This window comes from Canis lupus, chromosome 14 (assembly GCF_011100685.1).
Source record: "Canis lupus familiaris isolate Mischka breed German Shepherd chromosome 14, alternate assembly UU_Cfam_GSD_1.0, whole genome shotgun sequence".
NCBI lineage: Eukaryota > Metazoa > Chordata > Mammalia > Carnivora > Canidae > Canis > Canis lupus.
This window is the reverse complement of record NC_049235.1, coordinates 51,041,233-51,068,478: the sequence shown is the minus strand read 5'-3', so window position 1 is coordinate 51,068,478 and position 27,246 is coordinate 51,041,233. Positions and strand designations below refer to the sequence as shown.

Sequence of the window (27,246 nt, the reverse complement as noted above, 5' to 3'; positions counted from 1 at the left end):
ATTCACAAAAGATATTCACTGTAGTGATCTGCTTGTCCTGTTCAGGGAAGAAAAATACCAGAATGAATCCAGCTTGCTGTGCCTCTTCTGATTTCTTCAACATGTGTCCGTCTAAAATGACTCCATTTATAGGAATTGTGCAGGCAGCTTTGTCATGCTTTTGATACTAGAGATAATACATGAGTTTCTTACTTCAAATAATAAGCTATTTGCTGTTCAAATAACAATTAGTAGAGCTGGAATGAGAAAGACAGATGAAGGATAACTGATAATTAAGTTTAGAGGGCTCTGTCCTATTTTATGTTCTTCTTAATTTATGGTGGATTAAATATTCTCATATTGTTTTGCCTTCTTTGACACAGATGGCCATGGAATTTGGATTTAATTCCAAATCCATAATGTCCACAGTAAAGTCCTAGAAAATGATAATAAATACATTCCTAAAGCTGCATAATTAATTAACAGATTGAGTTAATTTTTAGTTTTTTAAAGTTAGTGAAGAAGATAATTTAGAGAACAGAGTTTTAGCAAAACATGCAGTTTAGGGCAAGCTAATACCTAAAGCCTTTTTCCTTTCCCCACTATTTGAATATTGGGTTATTATTTTAATATAATTAACACAAGGATGTTTGTGAGAGTTGTTATTTTGACCAATCTAGAAGGTGATAATTTTGGCAACTGGCTAAATCACTCCATAACTGGGCAAATGAATAAAGCAGATTTTTTTTAAAACTCATAGAGTTATAGAATATTAAAGTCATAAAATTGCCAAGGAGGTCATCCAATTCAATTCCTTACTGATAATAGGGAGGAAACTAAGACCCAGTGAGATACAATGATTTGTCACATGTATATTGCCAATTTAGTTAGGAGCCAGACTAGAATTCAGTTTTTAAACTTTTTTTTTTGTTTTTGATCAAAACAAAAACAAAGTTTTTTTTTGTTGTTTTAATCTTTTTCTTAATTCATTCCTAAAAAGAATGCATTTATTTCTTAATTAAGGTAAAAGAGAATGTAGTGAAATTTGCCAAATAGAATACAGAGAAGATGTTACATAATAAAGAATTCAAATAGTCTTTGTCTTAGGTTTCTGATACAGATGAGGGACTCTGTTGTTGATGAGCTTCTTACACAACATCTGAAGTTATGTTATTAAAATGACTAATGGTGGGCTCCTCGATGGCATCAGGATGGGGGCTGGTCATGCTGGAAAGACCAATCATTTGATTAGAATGTTTGAGTCACATGATAATCATCCCAACCTCCCAACCTCCAAGGAGGGATGGTAGGTTGGAGATTGAGTTAAGTCATGTGACCAAAATCCAGATAGAAACCCTGGACAGTGAAGCTCAGTGGAGCTTCTTATTTGGTGAACACATTATTGTACTGGGAGGGTGGCATGCCTTGATTTCATAGGGAGACGGCACAGAAGCTCTGGGTTTGGAACCCTTCAATACCTTTCCTTGTGTGTCTCTTCATTTGAGTGTTCTTGTTTGTATCCTTTGTAATACAACTGTGAGGTGTCTGGGTAGCACAGATAGTTCAGTATCCAACTCTTGGTTTTGGCTTGGGTCATGATCTCAGGGTTGTGGTATCAAGTCATGAGTCATGCTCAGTGTAGAGTTTGCTTAAGATTCTCTCTCCTTCTCCTGCCCCTTCCCCCCTCCCAAAATAAATCTTAAAAAAATACTATAATTCAACTGTAATTGTAAAGATAGCACTTTCCAGAGTTCCGTGAGTCATTCTATAGAGTCCTCAAATCTAAGTATGGTCAGTTGAAGGCCCCATATTTGTAGTTATTTGATCAGATATGCAGGTGACTTGAGAGCCTATATACGGCTGGCTTCTGCAGGAGAGCAGTCTTGCGGAGACTGAAACCCTAACTTGAGGGGTCTGCACCAAATTCAGGTGCTTAGTTGCCATCACTGTTGAAATGTACTACAAAATGGCAGTTGTGGTTTGCTTAGATGCATAGTAATGATGTTTGCTTTAGTATGGTTCATAAACCATATATTAGTGTCATCTGGGAACATGTTAGAAATGAAGACTTTAGGGATGCCTGGGTGGCTCAATGGTTTAGCATCTGCCTGCAGCATAGGGCAAGATCTTGGGATCCTGGGATCGAGTCCCACATCTGAATCCCTGCATGGAGCTTGCTTCTCCTTCTGCCTGTGTCTCTGCCTCTCTCTCTCTCTCTCTCCATCTGTGTCTTTCATGAATAAATAAATAAAATCTTTTAAAAAAATGAAGACTTTATCATAATTTGTAGTTTCACAAACTCCCCAGAGGAGTCACATGCACATTAAAGTTCTAGCAGCTTTAATGTTTTGAGATAATGAGAGAGATTTATATTAAACTAAATCTAAACCATTTATCTAAAAAATGAAAATGAAAATTCTGGCTTATTTTTAGGTTTGTTATTTTCATTGAAAATCATAACCCATTTATAATGGATAAAGTCTTCCATATCTGCTCTTTGTGTGTTGATACTCTGTGTTTCATGACTTTTGGCATTTATTAATATCTGTTAATGTTTCACTGTTGCACACAGGTAACAAACATCAGTCTCTAGTTTTTTGTTAAATATGGTTGATGGAACACATATATTTATTTGCTCTCCTTAAAATGTCACTAATATACCAATAAAGAATAAAAACAGAAAGAGAAACGAAGATAACATTACCCTATCTACAATTATACAAAAATAATAAAGTACCTAAGAATAAACTTAATGAAGGAGGTAAAGGATCTGTACTCTGAAAACTCTGAAATGTTGATGAAAGAAATTGAAGATGACATAAACAAATGGAAAGATATTCCATGCTCATGGGTTGGAAGAACAAATATTGTTAAAATGTCCATACTACCTAAAGCAATCTGTAGATTTAATGCAATTCCTATAACAATGCAACATTTGTCACAGAACTAGAACAAATAATCCTCAAATTTGTATGGAAGCACAAAAGACCCCAAAGTAAAAGCAATCTTAAGAAAGAAGAACAAAGCTGAAGTATCACAATCCCAGATTTCAAGATATATTACAAAAAAAGTAGTAATCAAAACAGTATGGTACTGACACAAAAATAGATGTAGGTCAATGGAACAGAATAAAATGTCCAGAATAAACCCACATTTTTATGGTCAATTAATCTGCAGTGAAGGAGTCAAGAATACACAGTGGAAAAAAAGTCTCTTCAAAAAATGGTGTTGGGAAAATTGGACAGCTACATGCAAAAGAATGAAAGTGGACCATTTTCTTACACCATACACAAAAATAAACTCAAAAGGGATGAAAGACCTAATGTGAGACCATAAACCATAAAATTCCTAGAAGAAAACCTAGGCAGTAATTTCTTTGGCATCAGCCTTAGTAACATTTTCCTAGATATGTCTTCTCTGGCAATGGAAACAAAACTAAAATAAACTATTGGGACTATACCAAAATAAAAAGCTTCTGCACAGTAAAGGAAACCATCAACAAAATGGAGAGGCAATCTGCTGAGTCATAGAAGATATCTAATAAGGGGTTAACATCCAAAATACATAAAGAACTCATTCAACTCAATACCAAAAAGAATAATAATAATTTAATTTAAAAATGGGCAGAGGACCTGAATATACATGCAGTGCTCAACATCGCTAATCACCAGGGAAATGCAAATCAAAACCACCAAGAGATATCACTTTATACTTGTCAGAATGGCTAAAATAATAAAAAAAAAAGAACATAAGAAATAACAAGTGTTTCGAGGGGATGTGGAGAAGAAGGAACCCTCATACACTGTTGATAAGAATATAAATTGGTGCAGCCCCTGTAGAAAACTATATGAAGGTTCTTCAAAAATTAAAAAATAGAGTTATCATATGATCCAGTAATTCTACTACTGAGTATTTATCCAAAGAAAATGAAAACACTAACTCAAAAAGATAAATGCATCCCTATGTTTATTGCAATGTTCTTTTCTTTTCTTTTTTTTGCAATGTTATTTTCAATAACCAATAAAGCGAAGCCACCCAAGTGTCCATCAATAGATGAATGGATAAAGAAGTTATGGTATGTACCGTCATACACACACACACACACAATGAAATATTACTCAGACATAAAAAAGAATGGAATCTTGCCTTTTGCAACAACATGGCTAGACCTAGAAGGCATAATGTTAAGTGAAATAAATCAGCCAGGGAAAGACGGGTGCCATATGATTTCACACATATGTAGAATTTAAGAAATAAAACAAATGAACAAAGAAAAAAAGGGCCACATGGACTCTTAAATATGCTCGAATAATTCACAACAATGTCTATATGAAAGTTGATTTTAAAAGTGTTAATGGACATCTTTGTCTTTACTGGTCTTAGGGTAAAAGCTCTCAGTTATTCAACTTTGAGTATGAAGTTAGCTGTGGAGTTTTTAAAAATAGCCTTTATTATGCTGAGGTATCTTCTTTCTAAACCCCCTTTGTTAAAGAATTATTATTATGAATGGGTATTGAATTTTGTCAAATGCTTTTTCTGCATCATATGATTTTTATCCTTTGTTTTGTTGATTTGGTATATCATGTTTATTGATCTGCAAATATTCAACCATCCTTGAATCCTTGGAATGAATCTCAGTTGACTGTTCAATGACCCTTTTAATGTATTGCTTAGTAATACTAATCACCAGGGAAATGCAAATCAAAACCACATTGAGATGTTGCCTTACACTGGTCAGAATGGCTAAAATAAAGAAAATAAGAAATAGCAAGAGCTGAAGAGTATATGGAGAAAAGGAACTCTCATGCACTCTTGGCGGGAGTGTAAATTGGTACATCCCCTATGGAAAACAGACTAGAACCCTCATAAAATTAAAAATAGAAATGCGATCTGAGCCAATAATTCTACTAGTGGGTATTTTCACAAAGAAAAGGAAAACACTAACTCAAAAGGACACATGCAGCCCTATGTTTATTGTGGTATTATTTATAATAGCCAAGAAATGGAAGCAATCTAAGTGTCCATCCAGAGATTAATAGATAAGGAAAAGGTGATGTACACATGCACACACACCACGGAATATTACCTAGTGATAAAAACTGATATGTTGGCATTTGCGATAATGTGGGTGGACCTAGGAGGTATCATGCTAAGTAAAATAAGACGGATTGAGAAAGACAAATACCCTATCAATCACTCATATGTGGAATCTAAAAAAACAGACAAATGAATAAACAAACAGAAAGCAGAATCAGACCTATAAATACAGAGAACAACTGATGGTTTTGGAGGAGGTGGAGGATTGGGAGAAGGGTGGACAAATGGGTGAAAGGTAGTAGGAGATAGAAGCTTCCAGTTATGGAATAAATAAGTCACAGGAATAAAAGGCACAGTGGAAAGAATATAGCTTCGTATGGTGACAGATGGTAGCTACACTTCTGGTGAGCATAACATAATACATAGAAAAGTTGAATCACTATATTGTACATTTGAAACTAATGTAACATTGTATGTCACCTATACTCAAAGAAAAAATTGTTTTAGGGGCACCTGAGTGGCTTAGTTGGTTAAGCAACTTACTCTTGTTTTTGGCTCAGGTCATGATCCCAGAATTGTGGGATTGAGCCCTGTGTTGGGCTCTGAACTCAGTGGGGAGTCTGCTTGAAGAACTCTCTCCCTCTCCCAATGCCCCTCCCCCTGCTGTGCTCTCTCTCTCTCACTCTCTCTCTCTAATACATAAATAAATCTTTTAAAAATTGTTTTAAAGGTGATAACTTATTTTGAGGAAAGCGTGGGAGGGAAAAGGTGGTGAGGTATTAGAGAATGAAATTTTCATTCTTCATAGAATTATTTCTAGTTAGCAAATTATATCTAAGACTTTAGAATTAATATCAGTAATATAGGTATGGATGTAATGCCAACACCAGAAATAATAGGCAATTAATGTTAGTTGTCTCTCTTTGCTTTCTCCCTGTTCTAACCATGCCAGAATTTGTGGCTATCGATGCACAGTATAGAAACCATTGCATTAACAGTCAGAAGATCTGAGTGCTAGTCCTACTCTGACACCAAGTAGGCATGCCATTTTCAATTAAAAGGGGTATAATATTCGTGATCCTTATGGTATTTCATTATTCAAGTTCTATGTGATATGTCCTAGATATTTTCCTCTATTGTTAGCATGGTGGACAGGAAGAGACTATGTCTCGCAGGTCTATCAATGGTGTTAATTTTTGCTTTGCTTTGTCACTCAGCCATTTACCTAAGTGGCTTCACCCTTTTAGGTGAAGAGACAATTTTTCTTCTCAAGCAGCCAAACAGTCTTAATAAGTCAGAGAACAGCATGGAATTGCCATAAGCATGAATGAAGAGCAATAGTTCTTTTAGTCGAGGCAGATGGAAATGTTTTCATTTCTTATACTCTGTGACGTTTGTGAGAAGTTCAGATATTTCCAAAATTACAAAAAGCCATCTGGCCAAAATGCCTTGGCCCTGTTAACTTATTTAACCTCTGCCAATTAGATTTTTTTCAGTTTCTCATAATCTGCCAATTAGATTTTTTTCAGTTTCTCATAATCTGCATTGCAAATTTTTATTAAGTTTGTTCAATAGCAAACAGATTAAGTGAACTATCATTTTTTTGAAGGGCACTTAGCTATCACTTTGAATTGCATCATCTTCCGAACCCTGCAGGTTGAATGTGTGAGCAGAAAATTGTATTAACTCACTTGGGCTCAGGAATATATGGTCCTGTCCAAAAGGTTCATATTAGCCAGGTCATTGCCACTTAATGTTGTAACTGTCTTTGCCAACCAATTTTTTAAACGGTAGTAAAGAATTGGTGATAATAGACACAAACTAACATTAGGAGAGGGCAAATAAGCTATTACCTCGTTCAAGTGGACTTGGAGCTTCATTCTCTTAGATCTCCCTGAATCTCAGTCTCGCTCTCCTGCCCTCTTTCTCTCACTCGATTCTGTTTGTTTGTATCTTTTTTCTTACCTTGCTTTTTGTCTCTTGTGTCTCAAATTTACGGATCAGTTTGCTCTGTTTTTGTCTCTCCCCTTTCTTTTCTGCTCCCCACCCTCTTTCCCCCCACTCCTGTTCACTGTACTCCAAGAAAACAACAAAATTAGGAAATTGAAATGTAATTGTACTGGGGTTTCATAGATGAGAAACTGTAGAAATAAAATTAGAGTCTCAGCTTTTGAAGAAGTGCTAATAAGAACAACATAAGGTGGTCTTATCGGGGAAAGAATGATCCTAATTCCACCTACCCCCACCCCCGCCCCAAGGGGGGGAATTGCTAGGTGAGCCACATTTTCATCATCATCAATACATCTTAATAGGTCTTTTATCTTCCTGGCTCAGAGTAGGTTTTTAACTCAGAGAAAAATGTATTTTTATCTATTTTAGAAAAATGGAGATTGTTATATTTATTGTTTAAAAAGATGATTTTATGTGTCTTCTGTTATAAAGAGAACAACTTTTTAGATAGGAGAGGTAATTAACTTGCATATCAGGATCAGGTTAATTACTATTATCTGGAAGTCTCACAAAATATATTTGGAAGCTACTTAATTGCTCCAATGTTCCTTATCTCTCTTTCCTCCTGCATAATTTTCCCTACCATACAGAATTCTCTAAACCCTTGCAGGGAAGTTGCATATCTGGTCCATCTTTGTAAATACTGAAACTTCTAACATTTTAATTTCTTAGCAAATACTATTGAACAAAGCAATACCAACTTAGTCCAGTCTCTGGCCATTGTTCTCATTTATTATCTGTTCATAGAATCATTTAGGATTTTTGCCTCTTGGGTAGTGATGCCACTGAGATTCCTGAGCAGTAAAGTTGTGTCTTCACTTAGTCTTTTATTAGCTCAGTTCCAACAACTTTTCTTCAATGTGCAGTGTAAATAGGACAAAGATAAAACATTTCAGATTTATCCTTGGTTTATCTGTTGCTGAAATACTTGACATCAAATGGACATAGTATTCATTTGTTTGCTCATTTATTGTCACAATGGCCAAAAAAAGTATTTTAAATGAAGGGATCAGTAGTGATATTTTTTTAAAAAAATCATGTTAACTAAAGAATACTTAGCAGTGTTTTTTTCTGCTGTATTTGTGGTATTTGAATGCATCATAATGTTCGATATTTTTCCCCCTAGAATATAGATGCAAGCAGTTCTCTTTTGCCTTAAAGAGTTTTACAAGTAAGTTATATTATTTGAAGATGCACAAATGCTAAGCTATTTCAGGCAAGTGACCACAAAATTTTTGGCATCCTTCATTGGCAAAGCAACGAACTATACTTTTCAGTTTGTAAGAATGGAATATGACTTGAGATGAATTAAAAAAACAAGAGGAGTGTATGTTGGTAGAACCTTATCTCTAATCTTTTTTTAGCTGTGTTCCACTTTTCTCACAGGACTGTTTTAATTTATTGTAAGTCATTTTGCAGGGTCGTATCTGTAAATTACACCTAACTTGGAACACTTCTGTTATTTGTTTGTTTGTAGATGGCTATTAAAATTTAAGATGGGTTAAGTAGTTAAATAAGAAACAATGAATTATATTGCCTGTGTCATACAGAGTAGCTACCACAACTAAGCAGAAAGGCGCAATATTTTCCTTCTTATTTTGGCCCTGTGGCTCCAGGAGTTAATGTAAAGCACAGAGTGCCAGTGCTGGAGGGATGCAGCTCATTGGACAACTCATTGGACAGACTGAGTGCCTTCACTTTTTTTCTTTATGAGTCTGTCACCCTAGTTGTGTTAGTGCTGAACAGACAAAAGCAGAGGAAAACCTCTAGCTGGAGGGATCTTGTTTCCTCCAGTAGAACAAAGGCATCAAGATTACTTACTTTAGGCAATATGACATTATCCACATCCACCAAATATACTGAAAAGAATGAATGAGACAACTTTTTGTATTTTAAAGTAGCGTTATACAAAAGTGTAGTGAATCCATCTGTATTCCAATTGTATTTCAAAGCGATATTTTAAGTATAATTTCTTAACTCATTCGTATTAAAGCTCACACAGAAATTTGACACTGATTTCTGTTCTTTGGTAAAACTGTTGAAATAGCACTTGGTTTTCAGAAAACTGAACTGCTTTTTGACTCTGTGCTTTTTATCATTCATAGCATTGAGGTGGTAATTTAATGTCTTTACCCTTCAAATCAAATTATTTTTTTTCCTATCATTTGCTTGGCTTCTTGGCTTATCAAGCTTGATTACATTTGCCTTTTCTTACTTTAAGCAATGTGGCCTGAAAGTGTGAAATAGAAAAAAATTGATCTTCCTAAGTATATAAAGCAATATGCCAGTGTTCTGTGTAAGTTTTGTTTTGCATAATGGAAAATTGTAATTTTGGCTTAACATCTTTTTTTGCAATGATTAGGAAACGGTGAAATGAATCAAAAGCAACTAAATAAACACTGATTAAGAAATTCTTAATTTCAAACAGAAAAAAAATTTTTTTCTAAGGCATCTATATGGCTCTTCCAGCATGTTAATTAGTATAAACTGAATGTAGGATGAATTCTTCCTGAAAAATAATTTTACTTTGTTTGCATTTTTGTTATACCATTGTAAATGTTCAAAGGACTGAGTTGGAAGGAGTGTGACACTGTTCCATCCATACTCTGCTGCTACTAGAACTTGAACTAAGCCACCATATCTTCATAATATTCCAACTTGCCTAAACTATGTAGTTGACATCCTAGATTTATGCATTTCTTTCTGCTTGTAGTGGGTTGAATTATATCCCCAGAAAAGACATTGTCAAGTCCTAACCCCAGTACCTGTGAATGTGACCTTATTTTGAAGTAGAGTCTTTGCAGATTTAATCAAATTAAAATGAGGTCATACTAGAATTAGTCCAATGACTTTATAAGAGAGAGCAGAGGGAGATTTGGGCATTGAGGCATAGAGACATAGGGCAGAAGGCTGTGAGGTACTTTCCTTTTTTTTTTTTTTGTATGAAGATGAACAAAGACATTTTATATTTTTTGTATGAAGATGAACAAAGACATTTGTTTTTTTGTATGAAGATGAACAAACATTTATTTTTTAATTTTTTTTTTTTTTTTTTTTTTTTTGTGAGGTACTTTCTTATGGCAGCTTATTCACTGCTCCTTTCTTGAAATGAAACCCAGGAAAACATTCCTAGTTGAAAGCCCCATGGCTTTCAGATTGGAATCTACCAATGGATGTTCTTGCTTAGAAATCTATAAGGAGTTTATCTGAAAATTTACTGATTCAATTATTTCAAGATTTTTATTATCTCCTTTGAGAGATTTTTAGTATGATATCTTTAGACAGATGCATTTTAGATATATTAATTATATTCCTGTAGTCCATTCTCTAACTTATGAAAAAAATAGGAACTTTCATAAGTTAGAAAAAATTAGGAACTTTGGAGTCATACAGATAAGGGTTTTAATCCCAAACCTTTCTTTAGGACATGTTCAAGCCTGCCTCAGCGTATATGTAACATGCTCACCTTTTTCTCATCTCCTTATGTAGGACCACTTCAGCACCTGCTATTGTCATCTTTTCTTCTCTTTTACTTCCCCTCATTTTTCTGGAGTGAAGAGAAACAGTATTAAGCTTTGAACTGATTTGGACAAGAAAAGAGGAGTAAAATGGCACTTCCACACTCATTTCTTGAGGTGCTCAGTGTTTTCCAAATTGCAGATCCTGACTTACTAGTAGTTAATGGAATCAATTAATAGACCATCTAGCCTTAAAGAAAATACCTAGAATAGAATATATACTATCAGTTTACATTGCCCAGAATAGGATAAAATTCTTTTTCCTGAAACTTAAATTTTGTGTTAGTGTTGCGATCATATTTATGTAGAATACAATTTAAAACCAGTTTAGAAGCCAGGTAGCTAAATGATGAAAACAAGCTTTAGTTATTCTAATCTATGCTCTCCTCCTCAGCATCCTATTTACTTATGGTGGGGATTGAGTACTGAGACTAAATTATAAAATAACCAGGATATATGGGAATACCTTTCACTAGTTTTCTTTTTGAGTAGCTGGGATTATCTTTCTGGTTGTGACTGAAAGCCTTGTAACTCTATGGATTTTTCTAATGACTGTGGCATCAAAAAAGTGTGATGACTCTGCTTGTCTTTTCTCATTCCTAGTTTGAGTTAGGCTTTACTTTTGAAAGTATACAATCAAGGAAATATGATTGCTAACTATAGAGATTCTTAATTCTCTGTTGTTATAACTTCTCAGACTAATTAAGTTGCCATAAGACCCATTCCTTTTGCCTGCTGAGTGACCTTTATTTAAGAGGTCATATTAGTTCATATGATAAGCGAACTAATAGGTGTTTTATTATAGGTATTAGTAAGCTATAGATGTTAGTAAGCTAGCAACCAATTTACTTTTATATAAATTCCAATCCCTTTCATCACTGCCCATAAACACTAACTTGTGAAGTTACTTAAACTTTCTAAGCCTAAAATCTCTCACCTGTAATATAAAATATGCCATTGTTAGAATCTTCATCATAGAAGTTAAACGAATTTATATGTATTGTAGGTCAGCATTTATTAAGTGCTTGGTGATGTGGGTGATGTTGCTAACCACAAGATTTGTCATCAAGTGTAATGACCCTCGTCTGCCTAGAGTTGGCTGTTATCATTTGAAAATAGTGCAAGAATTTAATTAACATTGCTCCCTAACAAAGAGATTAGAGTTTAGCACACCTGGTGGGTTGCATTCTGTTTATATTTTGAGAGTTTCATGATTTGGATCATTTCCAAAGAAGAGTGACCCGAAGTACTTTAAAGATGTGGATTTCTTCAGTGTGGAGCAAAGACATAGAGGCATGATAGCATAGTGGACTTGAAGGGTTGCTATCTATGGTACATAGATACATTTATTCTTTTGTTGTTGTTCCCTAAAATAAACCTGGTGTAGATTAGAAAGAAGAAAATGCTTAGTTTAACGCGAGGGGAATGATCTGTTTACTCTCAGAATTTTGAAAAATGTAATAGGCTGACATATAAGGGACCTATCTAGTAGAGAAAGATAACTTCTGTCAACCGTGTTGTGGGGGGATATTGGGGTTTGGTGAAGTGATGGGGTGAGCACTGAAGTCTTCTTTCATTCTGAGATTGGACGTCTTTGCCACTTTCAATGTCTGGACAGCTCTAGCTTGGACTAAGAGTGAAGGTAATAGAGTCAGATAATACCGTCTTTACGCAAGGCAAAATGGCAGGCTTTTATAAAACTGTATGGCAGACATGGAGAATGTGAGGCTCTATTTTCTGTAGTGTCTTGATGTTATATAATTATGCGTTATAAACTATATTAAGAGAATATACAATTATGCTTTAAAATATTATATTTTAAAAGAATAATGTGACATCCTCATGATAAGCTTGGGATTTTAAGTCAAGAGGAACTTTAGGAGACCCTTAATATAAAAGCTCCTTTCTGAAGCCAGATTATTTAAAGATCACAGGGTTGTCTTGTCACAATATAGCAAAAATCTTTATTGATAAGCCTGTTGCTACTGGGAAAGGCATCTGCAGATATTTGATAGTGCTCATTTTGTAGGAGTAGAAAGATTCAAAGGGTTTGAAAATTTGTCTGATGATAATTTTATTTGATATCTCCTACCTCATGACCAATAATTCATCAAGGTAGGTTAGCATAATTTTTCTGACATCACAGAGTAGCTATGGGTAATATATTCAAATGCCAGCTATATTGTGTATGAAAATGTCATATCTTCAGACGTACTTTACAGAGATGTAATCAGTAAAATTTTATAATGCCCTTATAAGTTTAAGATTTTCACTTTAGTTCCAAAGTCTAGGGCTACTGATCTCAGACTTTCTAGTATTTTTATATCTTGTGGCTTCCGTGAAGTTCAAACTTAAATTTTGTTTTTTTAAGAATGGGATGACAGTTAGGATATGACATACATATTCTTACCTGGTGTTTTAAGTATTCACACTGAAAAACAGTGACCTCGCTACCATAGCCTAGTCGTGGGGGAGAGTTACTCTTATTAATAAAATAGAGACCACTCTGTCATTACACTTATTTAGTAATCATTTTGTCCTAGAGCTCCCTGGCCTTTCTCTATTATCTCTCCCAGAGTGAAATGAAACAAACACATCTGCCATGGTGAGTTGGCATCCTCTCCACAAATTAGTGGCTAGCAGCAGGATATTATAGAAGTCTTTCTGGGCTACTCAGACACTGGCATTTTAAATATCTTGGGAAAGCAGATGTGCTTTTACCCATTTTATTTTCTGTTTGGAATTGCCCCTTGGTTTCAGAAAATGTCCAACAACATTTTCAAACAAGTTATTGAAGAATTGAAAAATAACTAATTTAATAGTCTATGTATTACAGTTCTTTTAAAACACTTTTGAGAAAATTTAATAGGAGTATCCTCAAATATTTATGTTAATGTTATCTCTCATTATGTTTATTATGTCTTTTAATGCTTAGCTCCTCTATTATTTTCAAGTACATCTTCAAAATCAAACCTTAAATTATTGTGCTACAATGTACCTCTTTACTTTGAAAACCTATATTATATTAGACAACCTTGATAAAACCTTTTTTCTTGAGAGAGTACGGTGGTGAGTAAGTAGAGAAAATCTGGAATGAGTGTCCAATTTGTGTGAGTATTTCTGCAAATACTCTTTCCTATTTTAAAGTTATTTTGAGTTCAGGGTCTCACTTAGAGACATATAATAAAGGACAGTTTTTTTTTCTGTTATCTAACAAAAGTGATACCTATGAAATCTCATCAGAACTGTGTCTAATATTGCAGAAAACATAGTCCAAGTAAATTAGACACACTATTTTTCCCCTTGGTTTTCCTACATCTGTTTTTATACTCATATACTTATTAAAGTCTATGTCACATATTCATGAAATTTCTGAAAGAGAAGTACAATTGGTAATGAAAATGGAGCTAGATAATTCTTAAGTTGAAAGATATAGACCTTAATTTTAAATCACATTTGGTTTTTTATGTATAACATTTCTCAAAATACCTACGATCTCTTTCATTTATCTGCCTCATGGGCAGAGAGTGAAGAGCTGTAGTAACATTTTAAACCTCTGTTGGTTTCATAGGAGATGTATTTTAAAATATCTGAAATTAGAATAACTTGCAAATAATGGACTCTGCTAATCCTGAACGTGAAGGTGTACACCCGAGTGTTGTGTGCGCACGTGCGTGTGTGTGTGTGTTTCAAATTAGGGAAGGCCTGCCTGAGAGAGTAGTGTATAAAATGTGCTTATGTATTTCCTTTTTCATTTCCTACTTCTCATATTTTTAGCTATGGAGGACGAGGGATAGGATGGGAGCCTAGGACTTGGCTATAGAGGGAGACAGGATTGAAAGATGGAGAACTAGTATTTGTAGCCTTATTGATTAGTCCCAGTGTTTTATTTTTCCTAGTCTTCTAAATTTGACCTTGTCATTTTCCCTTGGATATTAGTGTCCACAAACTATTTGTTAGTAACAACTTTAAGTTTGATTTTTTTACCCATGTTTCCACTTTTCTTTCTGAAGGCCAGCTCCAGCTTTTTCCTTCTGCAGCACTTTCTCTCAGTGACTCAATACCTTGATGGTATTCAAACTCTTCCACGTATTACCACTTTCTCTGCATTTCTCTGTTTTTTTTTTTTAATTGGGAGTTTGTGTAAAGATAGTCTTAGCTGTTAGAACCCTTTCTGGGTCCCCTTATAATAACCTGTGTCCCCCACATGTATATAAGCTATCCCCATGCCTATCAAATTTTATTAGCTTGTATTGCAATTACTGGATTTATTTGTTGCCACCTACATGTGGAGGGTAAATGTTATCATGTCAAGGAATTTGTCTATCACAATCAGTCTTGAAGTTCTAATAGTTAATATTGTATCTAGCACATTTGCAGGGTAAGATGCCTATATGAATGAAAACATGGGCCACTTCTTGCTTTTCTGTTTAGAAATTTTGCTGCTGTTGTTTTCCAAGTCACATTCCTCAGAAGAAGGTCTACCATACCAATGATTCATTGCAAAATAACCGAAGTGGGGGGCATATCATTTGGAATTAGAACATGGTTTAGCATAGTGGCTTTCAAATACTTGCAAGCAAAATTTAGTATTCACTGAATACTGAGAAACTTCTTTACACATCAAATTATTTCTGCCTGTCAGTTTAATTTCATAGAAGTTCATTAACCTGTGGAAGTGTTTGTTTTTGTTCATTTGTTTATTTTACTGAACCACCCTGCATCTGCTGGGAAGTATAGATGATGAACTTCTTAGATAGGCATCTGTAGGTTTTAATCATGGATAAGTTTGGCAGTGTTTTTATTTAATATTTTTGTTGTCCCATTTATGCACAAACTCTCTGTAACATCTAACGTTTGCTTATTAAGTAATTTTGTTCTCCTAGAGCAAAACCCATTTATTAGAACTCCTCAAAACCAACTCACAAATTCCATTTCATAAATTAGAACTCCTCAGGAGCCAAGGCTTATAACACAAGACAAGAGATCCAACAAAGATTAACTCTGTCAGAGCACACTGACTACTGACTCTCTAAGATGGTGGTGGTGGTGCTCCAGAACTGGCAAGGATGGGGATGATGGCAAAAGATTGAAAAGAAAATCCTTCCCCCTCAATCCTTATTTTTTAAGCTGGATTCTCCTTCTAAGGTCAGAGTAACTGTGTACGATATTATTATCTGGGAGTCAAAAAAGCAGGTTAAACAGGTAATTGACCATTTTGTACTTTACAGTGATGGGATTGAAAAAAATTGGGACTCGGAGATCCATGCATGGAAATAATCACAAGAAAGTCTTTTAAAAGTCCCTAGAAGTGCTTTGTACCCAGTGAGTAGTTAGTGAATATACTTATTTTAAAATTTTTATTTATAAGAATATTTGCAGGTTTTGTTATTGATAAACTAGTACTCACTGTTCAGTCTTCAGCAAGTAATAACTTGAAGTTGACAAATACTGGCGCTATATCTCCAATTCCTCATGCAAACGGATGTTCAATTTGCCAGCATATAGAATAACACCCAGTGCTCATCCCATCAAGTGCTCCCCTCAGTGCCCATCACCCAGTCACCCCCACCCCCACCTACCTCCCCTTCCCCCACCCCTAGTTCGTTTCCCAGAGTTAGGAGTCTCTCATGTCTGTCTCCCTTTCTGATATTTCCCACTCATTTTTTCTCCTTTCCCCTTTATTCTCTGTCATTATTTTTTATATTCCCCAAATGACTGAGACCATATAATGTTTGTCCTCATGCAAACTGAGATAAGGATATTATAAAGAAACATGTTAATGGAATAGATAGAAAATAGTAGGCACAATTAATAAATCTGGCATATTCTTGATGGATTGTTAGTTATTTTTGTGGGTTATGCATGCTTAAAAAAAGTGCCTGATTATTATTATTTCTCATGATATTGTATCTTTTGGCTTTTTGCTTTGTTGTCATTATTATTGTTCTCTTGGTACAAATGATTACTTCTTTGAGACTGATCTATAAAATGGGAATGTGAATACTCCTGGTAATGAAAATTGAATTAATTAATTAAAATATGTGTGTGTATATATATCTACATATATATATATATATATATATATAGAGAGAGAGAGAGAGAGAGAGAGAGACAGAGACAGACAGACAGACAGACGACAGACAAGAGAGGAAGTAAGTGCATTCATCAGTATGCCTGACATTCTAAAATGGTAAATGTTCATTTTTCCCACACCCCTTCTCCTTTAGATGTGTAGTGAAATTTCTTTTCTTTTACTTTTTATTTTATTTTATTTATTCATGAGGGATACAGAGAGAGAGAGGCAGAGACATAGGCAGAGGGAGAAGCAGGCTCCATGCAGGGAGCTTGATGCAGAACTTGATCCCGGGACTCCAGGATTAGGCCCTGGGCCAAAGGCAGGCACTAAACCGCTGAACCACCCAGGTGTCCCTGTAGGGGATTTCTTAAGACCATAGCAAATTGTTAGTTGGGCACATGCTCAGGATTCAGTAAATGTTTCTCTTCCTAATTTTCATCTTGCCTCTCGAGTATATATTAATGCGTATTATTCAAATATAATAATAGGGTCATAACGTATTTACTAATTTCTATGCATTTTATGTGTCAGGAAAGTATTTCAAGCATCATATTGTCACCTCAGGACTGAGCCTGGACTGAGACACACATAATCCATTGGACAGAAACCCTAACTACCCTTATTCTCACAAAGTTTTTTTGCTGTAAATCCTCTTTTCAGTGCAATCTGTTACTTCTTAAATATTCTTATTGATAAAAATTCTGTTAGTAGGAAGAAATGAATGTTTCTTTCCTTCTGTTTTTATACTTTTTCTATATCATATCCATCATCTGAAGGATTTTTGTTTTTAAGCTCAGTGGTTTAAATTGGGTAGTTAAAATTACATAATTATATAAATTCATGCATTCTGTTTGTAAATGCATTTTAAACTCTGATAAAACAAATTATTTGATATGAAAACTATATACTGGAATGTTGGTTTGTGGATTAACTGACTAGTAAAACAGGGTAGAGGATCCTAGAAGACTCAAAGTTCTCTTAGAGACATGTTTTCATGTTCTTTGAGTATGTGACTTGTCTCTGTAGCTATTATTAAAAGAATGTTTACCAGAGGTGCCTTTTATTTGAATTCTATTAATAGATTTCATCTTTATAAAGTATTCTTTTGAAAAACTCCTTTGGTGTGTTTGACTATATTGCTTTTTGCTTTAATAATGGCAGCTCTTATGGTTTAAAAACTATTTCTCTTTACTAGCCCTGAATCTGGTACCATAAATGACAGGGAGGTTTTTTTGTTGTTGTTGTTTGCTTAATACTTTCATTCTCTCAGTGCTAGGATTAGGATGGTCAATATATTTCCCAAGCTTACTCTGTTATTTGTCCAGTGGCTAGTAAACATTATAAATGGATATTGCAATTGGATTTTGAATCAATAACTTCAGACACTGAACTATATGTTTTTTTTTTAAATTTTTATTTATTTATGATAGTCACAGAGAGAGAGAGAGAGAGAGAGAGAGAGAGAGGCAGAGACACAGGCAGAGGGAGAAGCAGGCTCCATGCACCGGGAGCCCGACGTGGGATTTGATCCCGGGTCTCCAGGATCGCGCCCTGGGCCAAAGGCAGGTGCTAAACGGCTGCGCCACCCAGGGATCCCCTGAACTATATGTTTTAATGAGAAGCTGGGTTTTCCTTACATTGGTCACATAGTACTATTAGTTTTTTGATGATATATCAGAGTCAGAAAAGACAAATAGAAGAACATAAAGTACCATGAGTTCTTCAAATTCCATTTTAGTTCATTCTCCTGGAAGGCTTGCCACGGTCAACCATAACTCTCTGTGCTATGCTTTGCTACTTTGTCCACTCTACATTATTTTTGAAATCATATATGATATTTGCTCTGAATTTATTACTTATTTAAATACCTCAGTTCACTCTTAAGAAAAAGTTGTATTGATATTTCTGTGATGTATCTAACCCCTTAGTTGGTATTGGCTATATGGCTTATTTCAAACATACCTTTAAGAGCCCTCTGATGTGTATGTAAAGTGAACCAGAATAGTAAATTCAAATCTCTGTGGGCTTGTCTATTTTCAGTAGGAATAAAAAGGAGTCGTGTTCTATTTCATATGATCTTCTCACCTGAGCATACTGAATGCTTACTAGTCAATTCAAGAGGAGCTTTGTGATGTCATTAATAAAACGTTTAGGCAAGATTTTGGAAATAATGTATATTTCTCTGGAATATTTTTTTAAAACACTTATCTTTTAATGGTTTGTCTTAGGATTGGTTATATGTATTATAACTTTCAGAATGAACTCTGATTTTGTGATTTTATCCTTGGGTACAAATAGTGTTTTATTTTTCCCTTGCTTCAGAGGAGTAAGATAAATCAAAGTAGGGGTCACCCTTAATAATAGTCCCCACTTTACAAATGAACACACAAAAGCATCCACTATTGTGTTGAAACTCCAATTAGTTTTTTTCTTTTTCCTGACCTCCATGGTGCTGATTATAACATTTTGATTCTAGGTATAGTTCTTTCATTCCACTATAATATTGCCATGATCCCAAGCAGTGACCTAGTTATCAATGCATTAGTCAGGGTAAAATGATATAGAGTACAGGTTGTAGAACTAAGGGTGAGAATATTACCATCTGAGATGGTGGTAGAAGAGAAGATCATTGTGGTTTTGGAATGTTCAATATAGTAAACATATCTGGCAAGTATATTTAAAACAAACTTTTACCTATTATAATTTGTTATGAGAAAGAGTGGGGGAGAGAGGGAGAGATTGAGATTTGATCAAAGAAAATGTAGCCACAATTTGGGATGCCTGGGTGGCTCAGCGGTTGAGCATCTGCCTTTGGCTCAGGGCATCATCTGGCGATCCTGGGATCGAGTCCCACATCGGGCTCCCTGCATGGAGCCTGCTTCTCCCTCTGTCTCTGCCTTTTTCTCTCTGTGTCTTTCATGAATAAATAAATAAAATACTTTTTTAAAAAAAGAAAGAAAATTTAGCCACAATTTAATCACTATTCATTATTCTTTATCTCGTAGACTACCAACACTGGGATGAAGCTGAAGGTTTTGTTTAATAGTGACATATACAATTAGAATTTTTTCTTTCTAATACTTGTGATAGCTGTGAGGATATATCATTGGAATTTTCCCTTTATTTAGCAAATACATATCTTTAAACTTTTAGTTGTTTTTGTTATTGGCTTTGTTACTCACATATCTGATGTTTTTCATGTAAAAGGCTAATCTGTGAAATTTTAAGGTTTTTCTTCATAGTTAAGTGCCTTTTAATTTAACCAGTTTAAGGATAGTATTAGGCTGCTATTTGTGTGTGTGTGTGTATGTGTGTGTGTGTGTGTGTTAAGATCAATAATAAATTTGAATTAAGTTCTTAATATCAACATATAATAAGTAAAATCTTTCTAGAGCAAGAACAAAATTTGTGATATTTTTGAGTATTAATATTCTGTGAGAATACGGATTGAGGCTGGGACTCTCTACTAGGTAACATAGTTAACACATACTAATGAAAGCAGTGGTATGTAACCAGCATGTAATCCAGTAGAATGTAATCTCCTTAATGCATGAAGTTTGTTCTGTTCACTTCGTTTTTCCAGGGAGTAATAGCCATACAGTAAATATTTATTGAAAGTAGCCCGAGAATATATAGTTAAATAGACTAAGGAATTGTAATTTTATTTTATTTTGTTAAAGATTTTATTTATTTATTCATGAGAGACACACACACACACGGAGAGAGAGAGAGAGAGAGAGAGAGAGAGAGAGAGAGAGGAGAGAGAGAGAGGCAGAGATGCAGGCAGAGGGAGAAGCAGGCTCCATGCAGGAGCCCGATGCAGAACTCAATCCTGGGACTCCGGGATCACGCCCTGGGCAGAAGGCAGGCGCTAAACTGCCGAGCCACCCCGGGATCCCCAGGAATTATAATTTTAAACTTATGCTTGCTGTTATATAATTTTGCTTAAAAACTTTTTATCTAATTAGAATAAAATTGTAGGAACTGAAATGAGTGTCAAAAGATAGATATACATACCATAAATGGATTTCATTTCTTTTCTAGGGAAAATAGCACATGACTGGCAACATACTGTTGATTGGCTTTGCTGACAATCACACATTTTGCTCCACATTCGTTTTATACATTATTTGTATTCAACTAGACATGTTTATTTTCAGAAAATTTGAATTTTATTATATAGTGTAAATTAGAAAATATATAATTATTTAAAAATCATTTTTATGAAAAAAATGTTTTTCTCCATACAAGGTGAGAAGATCAGTTGACATTCACAGTGGTATAAACTTAGAGTTTTATTTGTTATAGGTAAAGTTTGCCATTGCATCTATATGTATCACCAAATTGAAAGTTATATACTTTAAGTACTTTGACTAGAGCTTAATTTTATGTGAGGTTTAGAAGGGAACATAGGGAGTATGAAATACCATTCTTATTATTGAAACATGTCTTTTTGTTCTCACTGGCAATTCAGATTAAATTATAAGCAAGTAAATAGGATCATGATTTGCTTTGACCATCTGTATTTATTTGGCTGTAACAAAGATACTTCATTTCAGTGTTCACTGTTAGGTAACTATTCAAAGTGCTTATTTGCTACAGGTTTTCTAGGAAAAATGTAGCTTGAAAGCATTTTAAGCTTTATGCTATGTTTGTTATAGTTCTTCAGGCATATAGGTTTAAAAGAAACATACAAGATACCTGAGCAAGTTCTTGCTGACCTATGCAATACCTGCTTCCTAATAGGTCATATTTCAGCTCTTATATTTTTGACAAATAGCCTGGCTCTAAAAAGCTCTGGCCGTGGTGCTGAAACATCTCATGATGTATGAGCATGTCTTACTGATAAATTCTAATGTCAGCCGCTGTGTGATAGTGATTCATCAGGTTGTAAAATTTGCGTTTGGGAAACACATTGAATTAGCAAGTTTCATATTTTGATGTGTTAAAATTAACGCAATTTGTCCTTTCGTTTTAAAGAGTTCATAACAATTACCTTCCACATTGTTAAAAACAGCAGGATTTAATTAGAAACCGTCAAGGCTATCATAAAAGCAAATGTCTACATTAACAAATAAATTGATATGACTACAGTGCTGGAAGTGTTTACAGGCCAGTGACATGTTGATAACATGCACCAAGCTATTGTAAGAAAAGTTAAATGTTTGATTATGAACAGGCACAGCAGCAATTAACATGGAAGCCTTGTAGCTTTGTAGAGATAAGTGATCTGCATGTAAAAAGTATGGCTTATTATCTTAGATTTTTTTTATTGTTTCAGGATATTGTTTTGTACACAAATACATTTATTTTGCAGGATTGTGGGTTTTGTTTGGAAATATGACTTAAAACCCTAAAAGATTTTGGTTATTTTCTGCAAATGAAATCTTTAGATTTCTTATTTTAGATTCTTTAAATAATTAGGAATGTTTTTGGCACTTCAGTTATTCTCATTTTTTAAGCTGTGTTTTTTAGGTGTCTTAAATATAGTCATAGAGAACTACACTTCATCTTTTTCTTTTACTCTGTTTTTAAAATATTTACTTATTAGAGACAGAGAACTCATGCACACACATGCACACACACACACATACACTCATGGGAGGGAGGGGCAGAGGGAGAGGGAAAAAGGAAACTTAATCAGACTTTGCACTGAGGTCAGGGCTTGTTCTCACAACCCTGAGGTCATGACCTGAGCTGAAACCAAGAGTCAGACACTCAATCACCTGTGCACCTGGATGCCCCTCTTTTACTCTACATCAGTCTTAGAAGCTTTTTCTTTTATTACCAAAACTTCTCTCTCAAATTTTTATTAAACTCTGGAATTATCTGATTTATGTCATTTTTATATGACAGTGAACCAAATAAAAGGGAAAATTTCAGAAAATTGTACTTGAAAAACTTATTCTATTAATAATCCAGTATGTTTAAAGTTTTAAAATTCTAGTCTTAAGAAAATCCTAATCTTCTAAAATTCTTAAATTAATTGTTATCCTGAGGAAAAGAACCGTTCAATCTGATCAGAGCATACTTCAAGTCAGCATCAACTAGGTTAGTTGCTATACAAGTATATAAACCTACCTTTTTTGAGTTCATGTGGTTGTTACATTTGCAGCACAGAAAATTATTAGATTTTTTGCTTATTACTTCAGTCAGGCACATTAAGTGTTTAGAATCACAGAGATTTGAATACTAGACCTAAATCATAAATCCTAGAAAAAATTGGCAATATTTTCTGCAAAGCAAGCAGCTTTCATTTGAGTTACTATTAATTATTAAAATAAAAATTTCAGTTCCTCAGATATTGGATTTATATTATGTGAACTTATCAATTAAATCTATTCTAAAACCTGCTTGTTAAGAAAATATTTAAATGAATACATGATATCCTTGAGGATTTGTTTCTGTCAATATAGGGTTAAAGAATGTTGTTATTGCCTTTCAATACTGATAAAGAACTCTAAATTCACTTCTGTGTTTTATAAAAATGTAATTACAGAACCCAATAAAAGTGTCTTAGGATACCAAATTTCATTATAAAAAAACAGTTTTAAAAAAATGTCATTTAAATGATACCTGGTCAGATGACATTTCCCAGAAATTATTCTTTATTTAGAAACAAAAACAAGACAAAAGCAATTGGTTTTAATCCAAAATGTATTTTTTCTTATAAAAGAGGCCCACATACTCACTGTGTCTACTCTACAGAATTTGTCCATTTTATTACACCACGTGTCAATTCAAGTTACCTAGTCACTGCAAAAACTCGTGGCTAATATGTGTAATACAACACAGGAGGAGGTATTGCTCAGTTCAACTACTCTTATATACTTAAAAAAAATACAGAAATGTTTTTGTCCACTTTAACTGTAGTCCAGACATAAAAGTTACATGAAAGTTCTAGAAAATGGAATTATTTTATTTGGTTGCCACAGTACCCTTTGAAGCCAGTTAATTAAAATGCTGAACTTGTACATATTTCCCTTGGTCAGGAGCAGCATTGGTGAAGCTTAAACTTCTTTCTAGAAAGCAATATTTCTCTGCCTTTTTTTTTTTTCAAGCACAGCTGCAGTCTTAAGCTTTTCTTTGAAGTAGGTTTAGTTAGTTGTTTTTAGGACATATTTGTTGGCACTCCTATAACAGTTGCTTTCACTTCCAATGCTGTACTTTTTTCTTTGCCTGTTTCCCAGAGGTTGATTAGAGGAGGATAAAGCTCACTAAATGTGAAGGTTGGTTTCTGTAAGTAATTCCTCATATAGCTATGTCCACCATCACAGTTCATTTGTTGAGAGAGGCAACTGTAAAGACATATCACACCAATAATCCCTAGTAAACCTCCAAGGCAGGCCATAAAGGTTGTGGTGTTACTCTTTTCATATTCTCTTTGATCAGGGTCCAAACCTTTTGTGGTGACATTTACACATTCTTTTCTGGTTTTTTGATAGATGGTGGGGATATCAATACAAATTTTATACTCAGTTGATGGGTTCAGGTGAGTAAGATTATATACCTTGACATCAGATGGTATTCGAGCACTTTGGGCAGCATGGGAATTTTCAGTCTTGACAAAGGCTGTCCATTTAACACTGGATTTGAGAATTTTAGAGCTTGCTTTCCAAGACACCAGAACTGAATTGGCCTGAACATCTTTTATTTTAATATTTAAGGATTCATTGTTATCCTGGGGAAAAGAACCATCCACTTTGATCATAACAGACTTCAAGTCAGCACCAACCAGGTTAGTTGCTATGCAAGTATATAGGCCCCCTTCTGATGGGGTTATGTCATTTATATCTAGTGTGCCTTCAGAATGTACATAGAACTTGTCTTTCAGAGTATTAGGTAAGAGTTTTTGGCCAGAAGGTGTTATCCAGTAGATTTCAGGCTGTGGCTCTGCAGTAGCTCTACAATGCAAGGAAACATAGCTCCCAGCTTCTAAATCCAGATTAGAAGGAAAGCTCTCAGGAGCTATTAGGGGGAGACAGATTTCCATCATTTCCCTGAAATGCACCTGCCGAACATTTTGGCCTTGAAATTCAGGTGGGTCCACGCAAAATAGTGAGTCTGGTTCCATAAATCGAATGTTGGTTTTGTTCATATTAATCCAACGGATGACGCAATCACACCTGATGGGATTGCTATGTATGCTGATCTCCTTGAGGTTTGGCAGAGACTCAATTGTACCATGGTACAGGGCACTAAGGGCATTGCTGTTCAGCATGAGTGATTCCAGCTTGGGTAGTCTGAAAAATGCATTTGGGTGAATGTAAGACAACCTTGGGTTGTTTGTAGCTTCTATTTTTCTTAGATCTGGCAGGTTATCCACAGCAAGACTGTCGATGGAAATCAGCTCAGGCATATTATTTATTCCCAACTCTTTTAAGTGTAGCATATTGCTGAAATCACCTCTCCGTATTCTATTAATGGGATTTTTATTTAGATCCAAGAATTTGAGGTTTATAGCTTTTTGGAGAGCAACATGGGGCACTCTAATAAGCCTGTTGTCGTAAAAAGAGATGCTTTCTAAGTTTTCAAGTCCAACCAAGGCATTATCTGGTATTTCTGTGAGGTTTATACCAGCTATAACCAGACTGCGAAGATTGATAAGCGGCTTAAAGTTCATGTCTTTGATTCTGATGATTGGATTTTCCCCAATCATCAGAATCTCCAGATTGGGAAGAGCGTCAAACCACTTACTGTTGATCATCTGCAATCTATTTGAATTGAGATGAAGTCGAAGAAGATTATGTAGGCCAATAAAAGCTCCGGGGGAAATTGTAGAAAGCAAATTGTGATTAATATAGAGTTCTTGTAAGTTGCTCAGTCCAGACAGACATTTTTCAGGAAGCTCAGTTAGTTTGTTTTCCTCTAAATACACAGAAAGAAGCTGAGGCATCTTTTTTACATTAATATTGGTGACTGAAGATAAATTGTTTTGAGATAAGTCCAGGCCGGTAAGGTTTACTGGAAAGTCTATGGAGTATTCAATTTTTGCAATATTGTTAGTCTGTAGGAGCAGAATCTGTGTGTCAGCAGGCAATCTGGCTGGGAAATTTAAAAGACCTAAATCGTTACAATCCACAGTAGATGCTTCCATATAAATGGATCTGGGTGTAAACCAAGGCCTGATTTCACATGTACATAATTGTGGGCAATCCGCTTTTTTATCTACAGCTTGTACTAGTGTAGTGATAGCTAGGCCAAGTAGCACATGAATTCGGAGTGGCATGTCCTTCATCTTAGCTTCCTTCTTCAGAAATTTAATGGGTCCTTAAGGATTCCACAGTTACTGCTAGGAAGTTCAGTAAGAGTTGCTTGATAAGGAAAATAGTTGCATTTGTCAAATGATGAATGCCATAAAACTGCAAAGTTTTTCTTCATGGAAATAAGTGCTCGTGTCACAATTGTCTTGTCCAGAAATGTCATGCATATTGGAAAAAAGATCACTGTCCCCTTTATGGTAGAATATTGGTAAACTTTCTGAAGATGGAGTATGTATAGATGGTCACAGGAAATTGAGCAATTCATTTATTTAGGAGTGTAATATTCAAATCCCATGCTTGTTCAATACTTGCAGGAATAGCAGCATGATGCTGACTATAATAAAATGGAACATAAAAGAAAAAAGAGAAGAAGAATTAGTCCAAAGGAAAAAAATACCATAATTAAATATCCATTAACTGATTGTGATTTTCTTACATATAATTGTTTAGAGTTTACAATTAATTCAATATGTTTTGATGACTTTGTCCTTGTTATGACTCCTTGGCCCACACATTGGACAGGCTAAGAAACTGAATCTTTAGAAGGCTGGTGTTATATCAAACGTAATGAATATGCTTCCAGTATTTTTTTTTTTTTTGTTACTTCCAATCTTTACTTGTTCACATTTGGTAATTTTGTTTATCATATTTGTCATTCTCTTTGACAATTAGTTCTAGGGAAAAAGATGAAAAATCTTTCAGTGATGGTGGCTTGCTTTTTTCTCTTAGAGAAGAAAAATTAAATGGTTATAAGTAAATAATACTGTTCAGTTACAATCAGATGAATTAGCCTATGGTTCCTCGGGTCCCCAGGACACAACATTTAGAAACAAATTCATGTTCATGAAATGACCGAGAAGTAGTGGTATTTAGCTGGATTTCCCCTTTTTCATTCATATTTCTTTCCCTAGTCTCCTTTGTGTAAAGTGACTTGAATTTCCCAGTGTTTGGAAGAGATTGTCTAACTTGCCATAGATGTGCCTGTATGTTGTCATTCTTTACTGAAATTCAGATTAATGTTTGACTTTTATTTTTCCCTGAAAATAACTTATGTTCCATTAGTCACTAACAATTAAGAAGTAACTTTATTACATCAGTAAAACAGGCACTTAGACATTCATTCTTTTAAATGGATACTTATGTCTTTATCACATGAAAATAAGCAATCCAAAACCAAGTTGCAGTTTTGATATGTGCTGTATTTTAAAATACCATACTACTTTTAGATAAATACTCCATCAGTTGGACTGCTGGTGAGCTCTTCCTGCAAATCTACAGGACAGCTGGAGCATGCCTGGGCTCTTCATTCTGGGGCTTTTTGCCTACCAGCAATAGTGGTCTGCTGAATGATCATTTTGCA

At 34.7% G+C, this 27,246-nt stretch overlaps 2 protein-coding genes across 7 annotated transcripts in view; one reads left to right on the top strand and one right to left on the bottom strand.

Annotated features, from left to right (window-relative positions):
- IMMP2L (inner mitochondrial membrane peptidase subunit 2) overlaps positions 1–27,246 on the top strand; it is an 848,583-nt gene that overhangs the window by 385,186 nt on the left and 436,151 nt on the right. The gene's annotated exons all lie outside the window — the stretch shown is intronic.
- LRRN3 (leucine rich repeat neuronal 3) overlaps positions 23,209–27,246 on the bottom strand; it is a 35,230-nt gene continuing 31,192 nt past the window's right edge. For both annotated transcript variants that reach the window (XM_038557362.1, XM_038557361.1), the window contains one exon: positions 23,209–26,220. In XM_038557362.1, the coding sequence (XP_038413290.1) occupies positions 23,735–25,861 (2,127 nt within the window). In that variant the 5' untranslated portion in view covers positions 25,862–26,220 and the 3' untranslated portion in view covers positions 23,209–23,734. The remainder of the gene's footprint in view (positions 26,221–27,246) is intronic.